Raw genomic sequence first — 22,084 nt, forward strand, 5'->3', positions numbered from 1 at the left:
CCTTGAAAGTGGAGTCGCAGGTAGATAGGATAGTGAAGAAGGTGTTTGGTATGCTTTCCTTTATTGGTCAGAGTATTGAGTACAGGAGTTGGGAGGTCATGTTGTGGCTATATAGGATATTGGTTAGGCCACTGTTGGAATATTGTGTGAAATTCTGGTCTCCTTCCAATCGGAAAGATGTTGTGAAACTTGTAATTCTTTTCTGAAACCCTTTCAAGGATGTTGCCAGGGTTGGAGGATTTGAGCTATCGGGAGAGGCTGAACAGGTTGAGGCTGTTTTCCCTGGAGCGTCGGAGGTTGAGGGATGACCATATAAAGGTTTACAAAATCATGAAGGGCATGGATAGGACAAACAGAGAAAGTCTTTTCCCTGGGGTGGGGGAGTCCAGAACTAGACGGCATAGGTTTAGGGTGAGAGTGGAAAGATATAAAAGAGACCTAAGGGGAAATTTTTTCACGCAGAGGGTGGTACATGTATGGAATGAGCTGCCAGAGGATGTGGTGGAGGCTGGTACAATTGCAACATTTAAGAGGCTTTTGGATGGGTATACGAATAGGAAGGGTTTGGAGGGATATGGGCCGGGTGCTGGCAGGTGGGACGAGATTGGGTTGGGATAGCTGATCGCCATGGATGGGTTGGACTGAAGGGTCTGTTTCCATGCTTTACATCTCTGACTCTATGGCCAGGTTATGGTCCAATAGGTTTATTTGGAAGCATTAGCTTTCGAAGCACTGCTCTTTCATCAGGTGGTTGTGGAGTATAAGATCATGAGACATAGAATTTATTGCAAAGGTTTGCAGTGTGATGCAACTGAAATGATATATTGAAAAAGACCTGGATTGTTTGTTCAGTCTCTCATTTTTTTAGAATGATAATGTTGGTTTCATTCTTTCATATGTAAATCCCAGAACTATTTTTAAAGTTACATTCTGGAGAACTTTATCTGAGATGACATGGCACCTATTGTTAATGTATTGAAGGTGTGAGATTAAAGTCTGTCTGTCTGTGCCCCAGTGTTCAGACTGATTCTATTTCTAATAAAGAGATTTACAGAATCTTACTTGGATTCATGCACCTTTTGAGCAAAATAAAATGTAATTCTGCAAGTACAAAGTTACTGCACAAATTTGTATCTGTGTGCATGTGTATGTGTGTGAGTGTAAAGGGTTATAAGTCTGTGATAGGGAGTGTGTATATGTAAGCGTATGCGAGAGAGCTTGTGTATGAGAGTTCTGTGTGAGTGTATTGGTCTGTAGGAGTGTGTGTGTGTGTGTGTGTGTGTGTATAATGCAGTGGGGTCACCTCTAGTGTGACATTAACCCAAGGTCTCAGATGAACGGGATACAATGCTCAACTTATCGACTGCTAGTTCCGATGTGCCACCGCTAGAAACTGTAATGAGCTGCAAACAACAGGTATCCTTCGTTGTCCAGTACTTCCCAGGAGCCAAAAAACTACGTCATGTTCTTTGCAACCTGCAACACATTATCAGTGAGGATGAGTACCTAACTAAGACCTTCCCACATCTCCACTTCTCACCTTTTAAACAGCCATCAAACCTCATATGATCATTGTCTGCAGCAAACTGCCTGGCTTTCCGGACACCATACAACCCTGTCACAGCAGCCACTGCAAAGCGTGTCACTGTTGACACGGATACCACCATTACATGTGGAAACACCACCCACCATATACGTGGCAGGTAATCATGTGACACGGCCAACATTGTCTATCTCTTGCATTGCAGGCAAGGATGCCCTGAGGCATGATACATTGGTGAAGCCGAGCAGAGGCTACACCAACAGATAAGTTGACACTGCGCAACAATCACCAGCCAGGAGTGTTCCCTCCCAGTCAGGGAACACTTCAGCAGTCTGGGACATTCAGCCTCGGATCTTCGGGTGACCATCCTCCAAGGTGAACTTCAGGACAAGCAACACCACAGAATGGCCGAGTAGAGGCTGATAGCTAACTTTGGTATCCATGAGGATGGCCTCAACTGGGACCTGAGGTTCATGTCACACTACAAGTGACCCACTGCACTATATACAGACAGACAGACAGACAGACATAGATGCACAGAAACCCACACAAACAAACACACATGCATATATATTCTCTTTCTCATATGCTGACACTACACCCCTCCACACACAAACGTACCCTCTAATAGACTTTTATTCCTTTACACTTTCACACATATACATGTACACACACACACACACCCACCCTGTGCACACACACACATAGGTTTGCAGGGTGAATTTGTACTTGCAGAATTATGTTATATTTTGCTCAAAAACTGCATGAGTCCATGTAAGATTCTGTAAATCCATTTTTTAGAAATCCGTCTGAACGTTGGGGCACAGACAGAATTTAACCTCACACCTTCAATGCATTATCTGAGGCGACGTGGGACTTATTGTTAAAGTTCACTTGAGAATGTAACTTTAAAAAATTAGTTCTGGGATTTACATACGGAAGAACTGAAACACACATGGTCATTCTAAAAGATAACAGACTTAACAAACAATCCAGGTATTTTTCAATATATCATTTCAGTTGCATCACACTGTAAACTTTTGCTATGAATTCTATGTCTTACGATCTTATACTGCACAACCACCTGATGAAGGAGCAGTGCTCCGAAAGGTAGTAGTTCCACCGGCACCTCTGAGTCATTCTTCTCTTTGGCTTTTCATTTAGATAGCGAGCCCACATTTCCTCTGGTGGAGAGCAGTTGATCTTTGGGCTTCCTGAGTCTTTTGTTTAAATATGTCCAAAAACTTGCTGATTTTTCTTTTCTACGTGTGGCTGTTCTTGCATTGTGTTTTCCACTTTAAATGCCACTGCCTTTTTAAAAGTTTAATTTGTTTGCAATTTCTCCTTCAATGTAACCATTCCAGGCTTGTATGTGTGTGAATACTTATTCAAAAAAGCTTAGACAAATACTTAAATCAGTATTTCCACAAAACTTATCTGGTCAAAGTTGCTCTAATTCTTAAGCCATTTAGAAGTGACAGACTTAAAGATGAAGACATGTCCCATTGTTAATACTGTTTCACTTTGCCAATCTATTTGCTTTGCAAGTCTGCCTTTAATATACCCCCAACAGTTATCTCACTTCAGCTGCATTCTTTAGGACTAATTCAATGATACAGTGCGTGCTGGAAGCTCACTCTCATTGTTCAAAGTTAAAAATCACACAACACCAGGTTATAGTCCAATAGGTTTAATTGGAAGCACTAGCTTTCGGAGCGCCACTCCTTCATCAGGTGGTTTTTCATCAGATCATTGTTCAGTTGGCCTGAGTGCAGGGATTGCAAGATTCCAAGATCAGTAAAAGGGGAAAGGTTTTTAAGTTTTTTGGAAGCCTCACAAAAAAATGAGTTCTAATGTTATACAATCTGGTGCAAATTGATCCTCTACCAAATTCTACAATCTGTTCCACCTGCCTATTCCTTCAGTACTACTTGCCAATGAAAACCAGGTGCTCTCCCCTAGGTCCATGTTTCACATTCCACATGCGTACTGGTTGCACGAGGTTACACTTTTTTTTAAGGTACTTTTCTGGTTGCAATTCAGCCCCATGCTCCAAATCTTTGGCCACTCAGTGTTAGTGGGGGGAAAAGGGGTGGTAGGAGCATAACCCTGTAGTCATTAACAGGTTAAGGGAGTGGGCCATGGCAGGGATTATTAGACTAACTGTCTGCCTCTCCCCCATGGTCAGGTTCATAATGAATGACCTGGAGAGGGAGCACATGGTGTCCACTGTATACTTGGGACCCTCTGTGTCTGATGGGCTGAGGAGTGCACCATCATCAACTGAAATAATATTTTGATTTAAATTTGTTTCCTCAGGAATTCAGTTTTTATTACAATGCCTTGTTAAGGACTAGTTTAAGTTAATTAGTTATTTAGTTATTCAATCACAAGTATGAACAAGTCACGACTGGGATTTTCTGTTTTAGCCTTTTGGAATTTTAGGTTTGAAGCATGTATTTGAGTTTTTACCTAGTTTTTAATGGTTGATTTATTCAGCATTTTTGGATAGTTGGTTCCTGTATTAGTTACTGCTGTTGGACACCTGTTTTATTGCATGACTAGAATGTTGTTGCATAATCCTCTCAATCTACGCAGCTGGGATTTCAGTATAGCAAGCTAATTTTCAGCATTGTGATTGCTTCTGACATTGTGGTGGGAATTCTAGACGTGAGAGGTTTTTTAAAAAAAAAGGAAGCAAGAAAGCCAGCTGTGGTTGAGACGAATCTCAAATAGTAATTCTTTTCGTCAAAACTAGGAAAACGTTACACCGCAGAAAGAGGCTATTCAGCCCTTTGTGTCTACACTATTATTCACTCTTGATAGAGATGAGCTAGGATTTGTAGCTCGGGTACCGGTTGTTGTAGTTGTAAGTATGTTCGCAGAGCTGGGAAGTTAATCTGCAGAATGGTGAATGTACCACAAAAGTGTACAGGAAAGCCACACACACCGACCAGGTCCTGAACTACAACAGCAACTCCGCCACCCAAACACACACCAGAGAAGCTGCATTAGGACCCTGTTCAAAAGAGCTACAACACACTGCAGCACTCCAGACCTACGAAGGGAAGAAAAAGAACACCCCTATAGAATATTTGCCTGCAACTTCATCTGCAGATGCCTAATAGACAAACAACGCAATGAGGGCATGCCATAACCTAACTCACGATCCACGCTACCTTACATAAAAATGTCCCTGAACTGACAGGCAGACTTCTCCGACCACTGGGATTCATGACAGCCCATAAACCGACAGCCACGCTCAGACAACAACTCACCAAAGCAAAAGACCCTATACCAATCATCTGCAAGGCAAACCTAATTTATAGGATTCCTAGCAAAGATTGCAGCAAACACTATATAGGGGAAATAGGCAGACAACTAGCAATCCGCATCCACTAACACCAACTGGCCACTAAACGCCACAAGCAGCTGTCCCTCGTAGCCACACACACACATGACAAGGACCACAAATTCGACTGGGACAACACAATGATCATTGGACTCACCAAACAGAGGACAGCCAGAGAATTTCTAGAAGCATAGCATTCATCCATGGACTCCATCAACAAACACATAGACCTAAACCCAATATACCCGCCACTACAATGAACGAGTGGAAGCAGCAAAAACAGAACTAAATAAATTCCAGAAGACACAGTACAGCAATGCTTCACAAGAGGCTCCAAAGCACTGAAGATGTTACCCAGACAGGGGAGGAAACGTCTGCAAATCAAATTCCCAGCTCGACAAACATACCCACAAGCACAATAGATGACCTTCCAAAACAAGGTAATTTCTTATTTCTCCTTAGTTCGCTTTAAAGAGATGTTGGTGGACCTCTCAGTTTGACTGCTACAGTCGATGTGGTGAAGGTATTCCCACAGTTGTGTTGGGAAGTATGTGCTTCTAATTTTGACCCAGCAATAATGATGGAACAATGCTGTCAATCCAAATGAGATGGTCAGTATGGCATGGCATACACTCCTGCCCTCTTCATTGATTCCCCTGGCTTGATGTCAATGGCAGAGTGGGAGATATGCAGGGTCATTGCTACTAATGGCCCACCAATCCTCATGGATGCCAGTTTTGAGTTGCTAGAACTGTTTGAAGTCTATCCCATTTAGCATAGTGATAATGTCACACAATGTAATGGAGGATTTTAGCAATATGAAAACTGACTTTGTCTGCACAAGGACTGTGGGGTGGCCACTCTTAATGATACTGTCATAGATAGATGCAAGTGCAAGCTTGGTGATGATGAGGTCAAGTATGTTTTTTCCTCCTTGGTTTGCTCACTACCTGCCTCAGACCGGGTCTAGCAACAAAGGCCTTTAGAACTCAACCAGTGTTCTGCACCCTTGCTACCCTCCGTGCTTCCTCCAACTGTTGTTCAAAAAGGAGGTACATCGGTTCATTAGCTGAGGGAAGATGGAACATGGTATTCAGCCTATGGTTTCTTTGCCATTGAGAGGGAATGTCATTGCGACACACATACCAGAGTGGTAGGAGCCAAATTCCATTTTTAAAAAGGTTGTGATTGATACCACTGATGCAAGTAGATGGGCATCCAATAACAAACCCTAATTCAGAGCGGTTCTTCGTTAGCATCAAGCTGATATTACAGCTGCACTGTAAACAAGTTATTGAAAACTCTGTTTAGATTTACTGCTTTTCTTTTACAACAACTATAAATTTGTGAACAATTTTGTACTTAATAGTGACCAGCAGCAACATATATTGTGCAGAATGGCTGAATATTAATTTAGTAATGGTCAGTGTTATCTATCTTTTCATATTACAATTTTCTCCCTTGCTATCCTAAAGCTCTGAATTCTTGTGGTTCCAATTTTCATTATGTTTTTACTCTTCTTTTGAACACTCATCCCAAAAGAGCAGGTGGAAGTAGAGTTCATTGAATTTGTCATTGTGGGGAGGGAGAGTAACCACTATTGCATCACTTCGAGATCAAGGAGGTCATCTTTGTGTTGAACCCCAGGAGATGGGAGAGATGCTACATGAATATTTTGTGTTAGTTTTTACTGTTGTCACGAAGCTAGTTCCTTTTTTTTCTAAAAGTTGTTCCTTAGCTCAAGGAGACTCTGTCCTTGATTTCTTTCAGTGCGATAATAAACCATGCTGGGCTCCGATCAGACTGGTTTGGAACAGAGATGAAAAGGATTTTGAGAGGCCTTTTGTTTATATATAAACAGATGAGACTTCAGGCCAAAGTGGTCATGTTTTAGAAGTGACCTGTATAATGAAAGGGGAGTGGTCAGCTCTCTAGCTGAGCTGGGCAGTTTAGTTCAGTCTTGAACTGGTGAGGAGTTCAACAGGAAGCTGTGTGGAAATTCTCTGTCTCTCTTTCTGTGTTCCATTTATACTGTTTTTTTTAAAGGGAGTTTGCTTACTGGGACTGTTGTGTATATTCAGAACAGCATAATTAAGTCTAGTTTGGATAGACTGAGCTCTGTAGGGGCTCTTTATTCTGTTCATTGTGTTTTGTTGTGTAATTTTGTGAATAAATTTTTTTCTGTTTTAAAATCTAGTAGTCAACCTAGCTAACTTAATCCAGGTATGATTCGGAGATGCCGGTGTTGGACTGGGGTGTACAAAGTTAAAAATCACACAACACCAGGTTATAGTACAACAGGTTTAATTGGAAGCACACTCCAATTAAACCTGTTGGACTATAACCTGGTGTTGTGTGATTTTTAACTTAATCCAGGTAATTTTCAATCTACACTTACCTAAACAAATTGCAAAGTTACGGTCTGGGTTGCTTGCTTAAGAATGTTTTGAGTGGTTTGGCCTAGTCACTGTGGAGAAAGAAATGGAGTCCAGAGAATACAGAGGAATGAATTTTGATGTTTCAAAAACAGTTCACATTACTGAAATGGAAGTTCTGGAGGTCTTAGAATATAAAGACGGATAAGTCTCCGGGACCTGATCTAATGTATCAGACAATGTTTTGGGAAGTAAGGGTGGAAATTGTGAGACTCCTTGCAGAAATGTTTGCATCATCTATAACTATGGGTGAGGTGCTTGACATAATAATTTGGATGAAAGTATAGAAGGTATGGTTAGTAAGTTTGCAGACAACACCAAAATTGATGGCACAGTAAATGGTAAAAAAAAGTTTTCTCAGATTTCAAAGGGACCTTGATCAAATTGGTCAATGGGCTGAAAAATGGCAGATGGAGTTCAACCTGGATAAATGTGAGGTATTGCATTTTTGTAAAACAAATGAGGGTAGAACTTGTATAATTAACGGTAGGGCCTTGGGTAGTGTTATGGAACAAGAAACATTGAGGTTTAGGTCCATTTTATGTGACACAAACTTCAACAGGTTGATTAATAAGGCGTTTAGCATGTTTGCTTTCATTGCTCAGTCCTTTGAGTAAAGGAGTTAGGAAGTCATTTTGAAATCGTACAGGACATTGAGGCCTTTTCTGGAATATAGTGTCCAGTTCTGGTCATCCAGTCATAGGAAGGATATTATTTAAACTGGAGAGAGTTCAGAAGAGATTTACCAGGATGTTGCTGCATATGGAAGCTAGAATTATAAAGAAAGGCTGAATGGGCAGGGACTGGAGCGTAGGAGGTTGACAGGTGACCTCATAGAAGTTTATAAAATAATGAGAGGGATAGAGTTGATAGTCATTGTCTTTTGCCCAAGATGGGATGTTTCAAGACTAAGGGGTACATTTTACGGTAAGATTTTAAAAAAAGACAAGAGTTACACAGAAGGTGGATCATGTGTGGAATGAACTACCTGAGGAAGTGGTGGATGTGGGTACAATTACAGCGTTTAAAATATATTTGGTTAAATATTTGCATATGTAAGGTTTGGAGGGATAGGCCAGTGGGCTAGTTTAGTTTTGGATTAAGTTTGGCATGGATTGGTTGAACTGAAGGGTCTATTTGCATGACTCTATGATCTTATTGAATGAAATCAAGCTAATGGCCTAATACTACTCCTAACTTGTATATGTTCTGAGGAAGGATCATTCAACCTGAAACGTTAACTCTGATTTCTCTCCAGAGATGCTTCCAGAGATTTCTGTTTATGCTGCTGTTGATGGTAGCTGTGTTGTACATGTTAATGTTCTGTACTGGCATTAGGATTTTCCACTCTTGGGTTATTTACAGGTAATTCAAAGCTTCCTGGATTGAACCTGCAGAAAAAGTCTTCCAACACAATTGCTGAAGAGTAAGAATCCTGACTGATTTTCCCCTATTACTACCTTGGCTGAGATCTTCTAACTCAGCTACAGACTGGAGTTGAGTCTGCTGTGTTCAAATCTGCTGAATAAATTGACTCGAATAGTCATGATAAGCTAAATTATTTTCTTATCGTCCTATTAGTTCATTTCTAAAGGCATTTTTACATTACAAAAGGAGAGAGTAAGTTGACTTGGAGTACCCAATCTTTCATTTGATATGGAATAAATGTAAGTGATGTTAAAGTCTGCAAGACTGTACATCAGTGAGGTGTAATGAACCAGTAGTATCACCAGAACAGTACTTTCGTACAGTCCGCAATGTCATAGTTCAGCATAATCCCGACTCTACCATTACCACCAAACAAGAGTTCAACCCTGGTTGAATGGAAAGTGCAGGAGGGAATGCCAGGAGCAGCACAAGGCACATCTTAAAGTAAGGTGTCAACCTGGTGAAGCTACAAAATATGACTTTTTGCATGTGAGACAGTGGAAGCAGCAAGTGTGAGAGCTAAGTGATCCCACAACCAATGGATCAGATCTTAGCTCTGCAACTCTGCTAAATTTAACTGTGAATGGTAGTGGAGAAGTAAACAATTCACTGCAGGAGGAGTCTTCACAAATATGCCCATCCTCAATGAAGGACAAGTCCAGCTCATCCGTACAAAGAGGACACTGAAGCATTCTCAACAATCTTCAACGAGAACTGTCAAATGTTTAATCTATTTCAACCTCCAGGGGTCCCCAGCATCACAGATGCCAGTTTCCATAAGACCGTAAGATATAGGAGCAGAAATTAGGCCATTCAACCCATTAATTCTGCTCTGCCATTCAATCATGGCTGATGAGTATCAAGGGTAATGGGCAGAAAGCAGGATAATAGGGTCGAGAAACTCAAGAACCTATCTATCTTTATCTTAAATATAGTCAAAGACCTGGCCTCCACAGCCTTCAGTGGCGATGAATTCCGTAGATTCATCACACTCTGGCTGAAGACATTTCTTTGTCTTTGTTCCAAAAGGTCTTCCCTTTACTCTAAGGCTGTGCCCTTGGGTCCTCATCTCTCCTACCAATGGAAACATCTTCCCAACATGAACTCCATCCAGGCCATTCAGTATTCTGTATGTTTCAATTAGATCCCCCCCCCATCCTTCTAAACTTCATTGAATATCGACCCTGAGTCCTCAAATGTACCTTATACGTTAAGCTGTTCATTCCTGAGACCATTCTTATGACCCTCCTCTGAACATGCTCCAGGGCCAGTACATCCTTCCTGAAACATGCGACCCAAAACGATGCATAATACTCCAAATGTGGCCTGACTAGAGCCTTATGGAGACTCAGAAGTGCATCCCTGCCTTTTATATTCATGTCCTCTTGAAATAAATGCCATAATTGAATTTGCCTTCCTAACTACTGACTCAACCTGCAAGTTTACCTTGAGAGAATCCTGGACTAGAACTCCAAATTCTCTTTGCAATTCAGACTTTGCACTTGTGAGCCAATTTAATTCACTCTAGGTGATATCAAGAAATGATTGGAGACACTGGACACTGTAAAGGGTATGAGTCCTGACAGCATTCTGGAAATAACACGAAGAATTCTTCTCCAGAAATTGCCACACTGCTAGCCAAACTGTTCCAGTACTACTACAACATTGGCATCTACTCGACAAAATGGGAAACTGCCTAGGTATATCCTGTACACAAAAAGAAGTTTGTTCTGATGCCACAATATTTAATGCATTTTCCTCAATTACTGTCACTGCAGATTTTATTAGCCTAAACATTCCATTGTCATTTGATCTACAGATTTGTCTTGCTGACATTGAGGTTGGAATATATTTAGGTCTGAGCTGTTTGGTTAAAATTAAGGATGACTAAATCTGGGGAGTTCCAAAATTACAAACAGTGTACAGAAAAATTACTTAATTGGCTGTACATGTTCTTTTGGTGCCATGTCAATGCAGTATTTCCCCCCAGAGAAATGATATTCAAGGCTCACGTAAAGATTTGTAGCTCAAGTATCATAGTTGTAGGTATGTACGTTGATTTTTCAGACATTTTGTCCCCTGTCTAGGTGACATATTGAGTGTTTTGGAGCCTTCTGTGAAGCACTGCTGTACTGTGCCTTCTAGAATTTATTTGGTTCTGTTCCTGCTGCTTCCACTTGCTCTTTCCAGCTGTTCATTGTCGTGGCTGGTATATTTGGTCTGGGTTTATGTGTTTGTCAATGGAGTCTGTGGATGAGTGCTATGCTTTGAGGAATTCTCTGGCCTCTGCTGGTTTGTCCTGTAATCATTGTATTGTTCCAGTTGTACGTGTGTGTGTGTGTTGTAGGAGGGACAGGTGGTCGTGGCATTTAGTGGTGAGTTGGTGTTCACGGATGTGGATTTCTAGTTGTCTACCTGGTTGCCCTATACTGTATAGTGTTTCTTGCAGTCTTTGTGTGGAATCCTGTAAATTGTGTTCACCTTGCACATGATGGGTGTAGGGATCTTTTGTCCTGGTGAGTTGTTGCCTAAGAGTGGCTGTTGGTTTATGGGGTGTCATGAATCCCAGTGGTTGGAGAAGTCTTGCTGTCAGTTCCGTTACACTGTTTTATGTAAGGTAGCATGACTAGAGAGTTAGGTCGTGGCATGTCCTTGTTTGTCTGTGAGACATCTATAGGTGAAGTTGCAGGGATATCTGTTCTTGGCGAATAGTCTGTAGAGGTGTTCTTCTTCCCTTCTTAGGTCAAGAGTGCTGCAGTGTGTTGTAGCCCTTTTGAACAGAGTCCTAATGCAGCTTCTCTTGTGTGTGTTTGGGTGGTTGCTGTTGTAGTTCAGTCCTGTTTGATGTTTGGAAGGAAGTGGAAGTGAATTATGTGGGGTTGGGGAACCCTGAGCTTCCAGTTGCCTGCCACTTTAACACACCACTGTGCTCCCTGGCTAACATCGCTGTCTCAGGCTTGCTGTAATGCTCCAGTGAAGCTCAGTGCAAGCTGGAAGAACAACACTTCATTTACTGCTTGGGAACCCAGACTCAATATAGAGTTCAATAATTTTAGGGTATGAACTCTCCCGAGTCCTAGCCCCCAACCCCACATTCCAGGCCTTATTATCACATCATCTATCATTACGCACTACCAGTCACCACTAACAGTTAGCCACTAACAGTCTCCATTAACTGCTATTCACCATTCTAGCCAGATTGTTATCGACCCCTTTGTCTGTCCAACTGTTCTTTTCTCTTTGGGCTCTATCTCCACCTATCATTTACTTCCTACCCCTTCCCCTCACCCGATCTTCTGCAAAAGAATTGACATTTTCCTAGCTAGCATCGGTTCTGAGGAAGGGTCACTAGACCCGAAACATTAACTCTGATGCTGCCAGACCTGCTGAGCTTTTCCAGTAATTTCTGTTATTGTTTCTGATTTACAGCATCTGCAGTATTTTTGGTTCCTCCAATTCTGGCCTATTAGGTCGCCTTAATTTTAATCACTATGTCATTAATAACTGTTCCTTCGGTTGCTTTAGCCCCAAAGCCTTAGAATTATTTCCCTAACTCTCTCTCTTACTTATCTCCATCGTAACTCTTTACAACGCTCCTTAAAAACCCCTCTCTTTTTAAGCAAGTTTTAGACACTTGCCATAAGATCACCTTCCATAGCACTGTGCCTGTCTTGCAATGCTCATGTGAAGTACTGAGAGAATCGCTTTTATTACAGTCATGACAATATACAAATATAATGTTATTTTTCTGGTCTCCAGTGTAATATTATAAGTAACAGTTCTCAGTTCATACTAACATTCTTGCTATAGCAGAATCTAATCTAATTAACACTACACATAATATATATTCATAAGTAGTGCTCTAGTTTCACCTCAACAATTTCTAATACATAGAAAGTTTTAATATTCTGTTAATAGAAGAACTTCCAACAAAATGTTCTATTACAGAATTTTATCTTTAAAATGTTTAAGATTGTTACCATAGCAATGCAAGAGAGTGGAAGCTATAGCATCATGGTATCAATGGTCTTCCCACTGTGATTCTTAAACCAAATTCAGATTTTCCTTAAAAAAACACATCGATTAATTCCCTATTCCTCAAAAAGACTAGGCGGTATTTTTTGAAGTGAAAGCATGAATATCAGTTACTTATAGGATATGTAGGCAAGTGGGACTAGTTTAGCTTGGGAAACATGGTCGGCATGGACAAGTTGAACTGAAGGGTCTGTTTCCGTGCTCTATGACTCTGTTAAGTATTTCAGCTTAAGCATTCAAAACTATCTGGTTAGAGAAGGAGAAGTAACCCTTACAATTGTTATTTCATATGTGGCTAATTTCTTATTTAGGGATATAATGCAATTAATAATATTGTCAAGTTGTAACTAATAACTGGTGATCTGGAAAATGTATTTCCCTCTGCAATTGAATGTTACTGTATGTCCTTAATCACTTTGCTGGTGATCATGTATCCCATTCTCCATACAGATATTTCTTTCTTCCCCACCAACCTCTGTCACCCTCTTTCCATTCCCTTCTCCAACCATCCCTCTCATTTTTTTCCCCTCTCAATTTTCCAGTTCCGATTGCCCAGTTATAGGCACAATATTATTAACCTGGAGAGGGTTCAGAAAAATTTTAACCAGGATGTTGCTAGATATGGAAGGTTTGACTTATAAAGAGAAAGGTTGGATAGGCTGGGACTTTTTTCACTGGAGGGTAGGAAGTTGAGAGGCAATCTCATAGATGCTTATAAAATAATGAGGGGTATAGATAGAGTTAAATGATAGTTGTCTTTTCCCTAGGATTTCAAGTTGAGGGGGTACCTTTTTAAAGTGGGATGAGAAACATTTTTTAAAAAGACATGGGGGCAATTTATTTTTTTTTTTACAGAGGGTGGTTTGCATGTGGAATGAACTTCCTGTGGAAGTGGTGGATGTGGGTACAATTACAACATTTCAAAGGCATTTGGATATGTACATGAATAGGAAAGGTTTGGAGGGATATTGGCCAGGATCAAGGCAGGTGGGACTATTTTAGTTTGGGATTAGGTGGTTTGGCAGGGACCAGTTGGGCCAAAGGGTCTATCTCCATGCTAATGACTCTATGACTATGCATGGTAGATATATTCCCAGACTGAAAAAAGAACACTGCATATATTAGTTATCTACACAGAAATCAATAAATTACATATTGATGCCTTGACAGTTTTTCTTGTAATGAATAAAACCAGCAATCAAAACACTCATCCAGAACAATTGTGAAAACTAAAGACTGTTACAATGAGAGGTGTCATTCTAGCTTATTTATTTAGAAATAAATCCATCAAACTCCATATTCTCAATTTATTTTACCCCTTTAAATATTTTAAAGCAAAAACTACTTATAATCTAAAATAGAATTAAGTATTTCTTCAGTTATAATGCATGTGTAATTGAAGCTATTTTACTTGGGCAATGTATTTAATTGTGTTGTAGTCAAATTGGTAATTGAATTTAGGTCAGATCAGTTTAACAAGATATTACTTCAGTGCCAAGTTGAAAAGGCTTCTCGTCCTTCCCAAATATTGTGAAACCATGAGGAAGTTAAGTTGCCCAAATTGAAGTTTAGATGAACATAAGTGTTAAATGTTAGCAAAGAATCAATCAGCAGTACGGTTAGTTCCAACCTATAAACGTTTTGCTTATATTTGCCTTAGAGGAATGAAAAGGACCTGCATTCACAAGCGCAAATCCAGCAACCCAATTATCACGGCCAGTGATTCAAAATCAATAGCATAACACGGGTGGAAATTTTTAAATTACAGACTGGGACAGTAACCCCGTGAAGCAGTGACACCCCTAGCATGTACTATCAACACAGATTTGACGTTAGTTAAGTAATTTCCCGTTACACTGTCACTAAAATTTGCAGTGTACATTTAAAGTCAGCGTGCAATTGCAAATTGGATTTGGATTGTGTAAATTTCATAGCAATTTGTGGTTGCAACCACCAAATAAAAATCTAGTTCACTCTCTAACCTGGTTTACAAAATTCCCTGCTGGCCTAAAACCGCTTAACCACTCAAGTCTTCAGAAAGCTGATCCCTTTCCCCACCTAACCGCCCCCCGCTCCCAACTGATTTAACAGATGAACAGCAGTTCCACTACTTGAGAGAGTTACGTATTGACCTGCAAACACCTGAGAACAATTAGCAAAGCTATTCAACATTACTGTATTTCTGGAACTTGAAATACAACTAACAGTTCACATCAGTTGCTATAATGTAAATTTGTTACTCTAACTATTGAAATAATTACTCCGTTAGATCACTATGAATGCTAACAGTGGTAAATCCACTACTTAAGGAAATCTGGATTTCTTCACAGCAACAACGTACCCAATAAAAAAGACCTGGAATACACTGTATAAATTGCCCAATTAGAGTGAGAAATGCTGGACAATTCATTCCTGATGAAAGGCTTTTGCCCGAAATGTCGATTTTCCTGCTCCTGGGATGCTGCCTGACCTGCTGTGTTTTTCCAGCACCACTCTAATCTAGACTCTGATTTCCAGCGTCTGCTGTCCTCACTTTTGCCTACTATGCTTCTGATGTCTGGTTAAATTTTCAGGCACAGGATCATAGAATCCCTACAGTGCGGTGAGGCCATTCAGCCCATCGAGCCTGCACCGATCCTCCGAAGTGCATTCCCACCCGCCCCCACCTCCACCCCCGTAACCCCTCATTTCCCAGAGCTAATCCATCCAGTCTGCCCACCATGGGCAATTTAGCACGGCCAATCCACCCAACCTGTACATCTTTGGACTGGAGGAGGAAACCGGCGCAGGCACGGGGAGAATGTGCAAACTCCACAGAGTGAGCCCATGGCTGGAATCGATTGTGGGTCCCTGGCGCTATGAAGGCAGTGTTAACCACTGAGCCACAGTACAGCCCCTGACTAATCACATTTTTTTCCCTGACTAAAACTACTTGTGACAAACACATCAATGAGCCAGTCTATAGATAGAAAAATATAGATACTGTGAATGTACAAGTTTTAAAAAATTCTAGAAGTACACAGCAGGTCCTTCAGTGGCTGAAACGAGCAAGTTAACTTTCCAGGTGTTCACCACATCAGGACTAAAATAGGGTTAAACAGTAGGACAAGTACTACAGAGTTGTTAATCAGTTGGAGAAAAAAAAAGCCGATATTTGCTCAATCGAGAATACAGTCAAGAGATGTACAGCTCGGAAACAGATCTTTCGGTCCAACTCGTCCATACCGACCGGTTCCATTTGCCAGCACCTGGCCCATTATCCATCTAGCCCCTTCCTATCCAAAATGATATTACAGTAATTTAGGGAAAAGGCTCAAAACAGCCTGTAGCCAGCCAATGGGGTGAAAGCACAGGAAAGATGCACCCAAAGGAGTGGGAAAGAGGATGGAAATTGAAAATGCAGGAAATGCATATGGAAATAAGAGATTTGGAATTGGAAACATGCCGTCATGCATCAGTCACATGAAGAGCACTCATGCACAGCCCTTTTACTGAATTCTGTTGTTTTTAAGGAAGAGACTACAACTAACAGGCGAAACTATGTTCCCTCCTCCTCAGTCACTGGAATATATAACTTGTAAGGAAAATAGAGGGGATGTTTATGATCTGAATTGTATGAAGTCAAAATTCACAGCAAAAAGCTGTTGGATATGCAGAGGAGAATATGTTCACGGACATTTAAATATAGTTCACATTTAATTTGCATCCAGACACCACAGTTTTCTCAGATGTTGAAAACAAGTAACAACCTGCACTGAAAAGTTAATTTTAAAGCATTTATTGAAGTACAGTCAAATTTTATTCTCGGAAAAAAAATCACTGTCTTATATTCGTGTTTTCAGTACCTGGCAACTTTTATTGCCTATTATTAATGCTGATTTTCATACCAAACGTTAATTCACAGAAGCAACAAAAATGACTCAAAACAGTATTTCCACAGTAATACCACAGCTCGACAAAGCTTTGACAAAGGGTCAGTTAGACGCGAAACGTCAGCTCTTTTCTCTCCTTAACAGATGCTGCCAGACCTGCTGGGATTTTCCAGCATTTTCTCTTTCGGTTTCACATTCCAGCATCCGCAGTAATTTGCTTTTTTCCACAGTAATAACCGGTCTCAAGGTTAAAACTATAATCTAAATCTTCACATCACCTGAGCGTTAAACAAATCATGTTCTGACAATTGTACTGACAATGCACGTTTATGGTACACTGGTTAAGGCAGGATCATCTTACAATCTGATCCATCAACTCTGTTTCTGATGACAACATACCGACCAAAATACAAACAGTATCACAGTTCGATCTCATGATTTCCTTTAAAACTACATCAAAAATCAGTATCAGAAATATGAAGTGTTACTTAAATTACAGTTACATTTCGGCAGGATGAGGGAGAGTTTGAAATGAACACTTTGCCCAAGTTCACCCGCATTTGTCAAAACACGTTCGGGCATTCTCTCCTCAATACACTCACTCAAGTAAAAAAAAAATTCCCACAAAGGAACTCGATTACAATTATAAAATGAAAACGTACCGAATATTAGGAGGTCATGTTATGAAATTGTCTTCGAGTTTAAGAACAAAGTACTTTTAAAAAAATAAAATAAAAAGTGCTGAAAAGCTTAACAGGTCGGGTAGCAACGGCGTGGAAAGTTCTATATGGCTTTAAGGAATTGGTATTTGTCATGTTGATTCTGTGACAGCAGTTCCTTAGCGTTAACTTCTTCTCCCCGCCTGACCCGCTGAATTTCTCCAGCATTTTTTAAACTCAGATTTCCAGCATCCGCAATGTTTCGTCTTTACTTTTGGAAAACCGTACGCAGGCGACCAAGGCCAGTTGATCACACAGCGAAAAAAAAACAGAAATTGTTGGACAAACTCAGCAGATCTGGCAGCATCTGCGAGAGAGAAACAAAAACAATTCAGGTTTTCAGTCCGGTGACCCTTCTTCAGAACTGAAAGATACTGCCTGCAGCTCTATGTAGTATTGATCGGAGGGAGGGGGGAGGAATCTGGTGATGAGATCTAAGTTCGAGTCCCCCTGACTCTACCTGACGAATTGCTGATGAAGGGCTCCTGCTCCTCGGATGCTGCCTGACCTGCTGCGCTTTTCCAGCACCACTCTAACCTAGACTCTGATTCTACCTGGAGTCAGCCTTTTCTGGTTTCTCTCGCTGCCACGAAGATAGTTTCAGGAGTCGGTGCACTGAGGGAATCAGGGAGAATTCGCGATTCTTGGTCGGACTGTCGTGTTGTCTGTGCGGGGCCGGGGCCGGGGCCGGGGCTTGCTGGGGAGGTTGCGGCTCCTCCTGCTCCTGAGCGCCGGCCAGCTGCCGGAGTTGCGCGGGGGTCTCGCCGGCCAGGTACTGCCAGGCTTTGCGGCCGCGGTAGTCTCGGACGTCGACGTCCGCGTCGTAGGCGCCCACCAGCAGCTTGATGACCATGGGGTGGCCCTGCATCGCGGCGAGGTGCAGGGCGGTGTAGCCTCCGCCCGCCGCCCGGGCGTTCAGGTCCAGGCTCCAGCCGCGGCTCTGCGCCAGGCGCGCCAGCTTCATCAAGCCGTGGTGGTCGCCCCGCTTGGCCAGCCAGTGGGCGGCGGTCAGGCCGCTCACAAACTCCCTGCGGTTCAGCAAGGCGGGCTCCTGCAGCAGCAGCGCCTCCATCACCTCCCAGTCCCCGGCCGCCAGCGCCAGCGCCCACTCATGTTCCCGGGACTCCAGCGCCTCTCCTGGGGAGCCCGAGGAGGATAGGGACGCCCCCTCCTCCTGCTCGCTCCTCCCGCCGCTGTGGGCGCTCCACATGCCGCCGAAGCCGTCCCAGCCATTGCGGAGCATCAGTTCCCTCAGGCCCTTCCTCCTGGCTCCCGCTTCCGACCCGGTTGCGCCGCCCTTGCGCCCGAAGCTCTCCCGTTTCCTGAGCGAGCCCCGGCCGCCCGCCGCCTCCGCTCGCCTCCTGAGCGGGAAGGTCTCCGCCGGTTTTACGCCGGCCGAGCCCCCGGCACTTTCCGCCGTCTTCAAGAAGCGGCCCAGCAGGCGGGACAGGCGGTTCACATCCTCCAGGACCACGCTGTAGCTCAGCCCCTCGCGGCTCCCGCTGCAAGCCGAGGTGGGGCTCGGCTTAAACTGTGTCGGGCTGGCCTCCCCCAGGAACCGGCTCTGGCTCAACTCGCCGAGCTTCTCAAACATGCCGAGCTGCTCTCTCACTGCCCGCACTGGTCCAAAGCTCACACTCTGAGATGAAGTAATATAGAAAGCTGCTGTCCTCAGTGCCCTATACGTACTCCACGCCCCCGTGGAACTTCCTTGGAGGCATACATAAAATGTATACAACCAATAGGGCACCAAATCGTCCGATGCTCCGAATGTCTCCAAGCCAACCTGACAACACCTACCTCTCTTTAACTCAGGGAATTTTTCTCCTATCTACACACCACCTGCTGCTGACTGGACTTCCGATCTTTCCCGATTCCCAATAAGTAACGTTAAAGTCATCTGCTGCGTCGACTCTTAAAGTGAAACTCAGTCACGAGTTTTAAAAAAAAAATCTGCCTAAAACAGAATTGAAATTTCACATTTTAAAAATAAACACACGTGCAGTCCTCATAACGGGAAGTAACTTCGAAATAAAACTTCACTGCACCAAATAGAAGTACGGTCAGACTTTTGAAACAGATTTGAATTATAATTTTAATATAAATATGTTTAGAAGGTTCGCTAAGAGATATGGAACAAATAAAGGTCTGATTACACTATTTATTAATCGAACAGGGAGAAGAATCCGGTTCGAAATTAAGTAATTATAGAATCAAACGTACCTCTTCAGATACGCACATCCGTTGTTCTACAGACTTGCTGCAAGTTTATTTGTTATTGATCATATGCAGATGTTCAGACTTCACAAGATAGAAAGAACGTTGCAACGAGTAAGGCAGAGAATTAAAAAGGAAATAAAACGAACGAGTCATAGAGCGTGGGAAACGGACACCAGCCCAATTCGTTCATGCCGACCAGCAATCCTAAATTGATCTTGTCCCAATTGCCAGCATTTGGCCCATATCCCTCTCATCTCCTCCTATTCATGTACCCATCCAGGTGCCTTTCATGTGTTATTATTGCACCAGCCTCCACCAATTCCTCTGGCAGCTCATTCCATACACTCACCATCCTCTGAGTGAAAATGTTGCCTCTTAGGTCCTTTTTCAATTTTTCCAGTCTCACCTTAAACCTATACAGTCTAGTTTTGGAGTCCCCCACCCTGGAAAAAAAAACCTTGGCTTCACCCTATCCATGCTCTTTTTATAACGCTCTACAAATTCACCCCTCAACCAGGGAAAATAGTCCTAATCTATTCAACCTTTCCCCATTGTTCAAACCCTCCAATCTCAGTAACATTCTTGAAAATCTTTTCTGCACCCTTTCAAGTTTAACAACACATTTGCTACAGCAGGGAGACCAGAATTGAATGCAGTATTCCAAAAGTGGCCTCATCAATGTCCTGTACAGCTGCAATATGACCTCCCAATTCCTATACTCCATGAACTGACCAAGAAAGCAAGCATAGTAAACATCTTCTTCACTATCCTGTCTACCTGCAACTCCACCTTCAAGGAACTATGAACCTGCACCTTAAGATTTGTTTGCTCAGCAACATTCCCCAGGACCCTTCCGGTAAGTGTATAAATTCCACCCTGATTAACCTTACCAAAATACAACATCTCACACTTACTTAAATTCAACTCAATCTGCCACTCCTTGACCCAATCTGATCAAGGTCCCATTGTACTCTGAGACAGCCATCTTCATCGATCACTAGACCACCAATTTTGGTGTCACTCATTGAGTCATAGAGTCAAAGATGTACAGCATGGAAACAGACTCTTTGTCCATGCAGATCAGATATCCTTAAATAATCTAGCTAGTCCTATTTGCCAGTATTTGGCCCATATCCTCTAGGTCGAGAGTGTAGTGCTGGAAAAGCACAGCAGTTCAGGCAGCATCTGAGGAGTAGGAGAATCGATATTTCGGCATAAGCCCTTCATCAGGAATGAGCTCATTCCTGATGAAGGGCTTTTGCCCAAAACGTCAATTCTCCTGCTCCTCGGATGCTGCCTGACCTGCTGTGCTTTTCCAGCACTATACTCTCGACTCTGATCTCCAGAATCTGTAGTCCTCACTTTCTACCCATATCCCTCTAAACCTTTCCTATTCATCTACCCATTCAGATGCCTTTCAGCTGTTATTATAGTACCAGCCTCCACCACTCCCTCTGGCAGTTAATTCCATATACGCACCATCTTCTGCATGAAAAAGTTGCCCCTTATGTCCCTTTTAAATCTTTCCCCTCTCACCTTAAATCTATGCCTTCTAATTTTGGACTCCCCTTCTCTGGGGAAAAAACCTATTCACCCTATCCATGCCCCTCATTATTTTATAGTCCTCTATAAAGTCACCATTCAGCTTCTGATACTCCAGGGAAAATAGCCCCAGCCTGTTCAGCCTCTCAAACCCTCCAATCCTAGCAATATTGTTGTAAATCTTTCCTGAACCATTTCAACTTTTAAAACATCTTTCTTATAGCAGGGAGACCAGAACTGAATGTAGTATTGAAAATGTGTCCTAACTAATGTCCTGCACAGCCAGAATATGACCTCCCAACTCCTGTACTCAATACATTGACCAATAAAGTCATAAGCATGGTGCTGGAAAAGCACAGCAGGTCAGGCAGCATCCGAACAGCAGGAAAATCAACATATTGGGCAAATGTCCTTCATCAGGAATCCATTGGCCCATCTGATCAAGATCCCATTGTAATGTGAGGTAACTTTCTTCACTGTCCACTACACCTCCAATTTAGGTGTCATCAGCAAACTTACTAACTATAATTTAGGTAAATGTGTTGTGCTGCATTTTGGAAAAGCGAATCAGAGCAGGACTTTTACACTTAATGGTAAGGTCATGAGGAGTGTTGCTGAACAAAGAGATCTTGGAGTGCAGGTTTATAGCTCCTTGAAAGTGGAGTCGCAGGTAGCTAGGATAGTGAAGAAGGCATTTGATATGCTTTCCTTTATTGGTCAGAATATTGAGTACAGGAGTTGGGAGGTTAAGTTGTGACTGTACAGGACATTGGTTAGGACACTGTTGGAATATTGCATGCAATTCTGGTCTCCTTCCTATCAGAAAGATATTGTGAACCTTGAAAGGATTCAGAAAAGATTTAGAAGGATGTTGCCAGGGTTGGAGGATTTGAGCTATAGGGAGCAGTTGAATAGGCTAGGGCTGTTTTCCCTGGAGC

At 42.3% G+C, this 22,084-nt stretch overlaps 1 protein-coding gene and 1 long non-coding RNA gene across 2 annotated transcripts in view; one reads left to right on the forward strand and one right to left on the reverse strand.

Moving 5' to 3' along the window:
- The window catches only part of LOC122557405, a 17,452-nt gene extending 8,672 nt beyond the window's left edge, over positions 1-8,780 (forward strand). Inside the window, exon 3 of the long non-coding RNA XR_006313822.1 lies at positions 8,696-8,780. This is a non-coding gene — a long non-coding RNA (uncharacterized LOC122557405). The remainder of the gene's footprint in view (positions 1-8,695) is intronic.
- Positions 8,781-16,622: 7,842 nt separating this feature from the next.
- sowahd (sosondowah ankyrin repeat domain family d) lies at positions 16,623-19,289 on the reverse strand. Its single transcript, XM_043705081.1, has one exon. The coding sequence runs from the start codon at positions 18,976-18,978 to the stop codon at positions 17,935-17,937; it is 1,044 nt and encodes a 347-aa protein (XP_043561016.1). The 5' UTR covers positions 18,979-19,289; the 3' UTR covers positions 16,623-17,934.
- Positions 19,290-22,084: the final 2,795 nt, after the last annotated feature.

The sequence above is a fragment of the Chiloscyllium plagiosum genome, chromosome 15 (genome assembly GCF_004010195.1).
Source record: "Chiloscyllium plagiosum isolate BGI_BamShark_2017 chromosome 15, ASM401019v2, whole genome shotgun sequence".
Classification (NCBI taxonomy): domain Eukaryota; kingdom Metazoa; phylum Chordata; class Chondrichthyes; order Orectolobiformes; family Hemiscylliidae; genus Chiloscyllium; species Chiloscyllium plagiosum.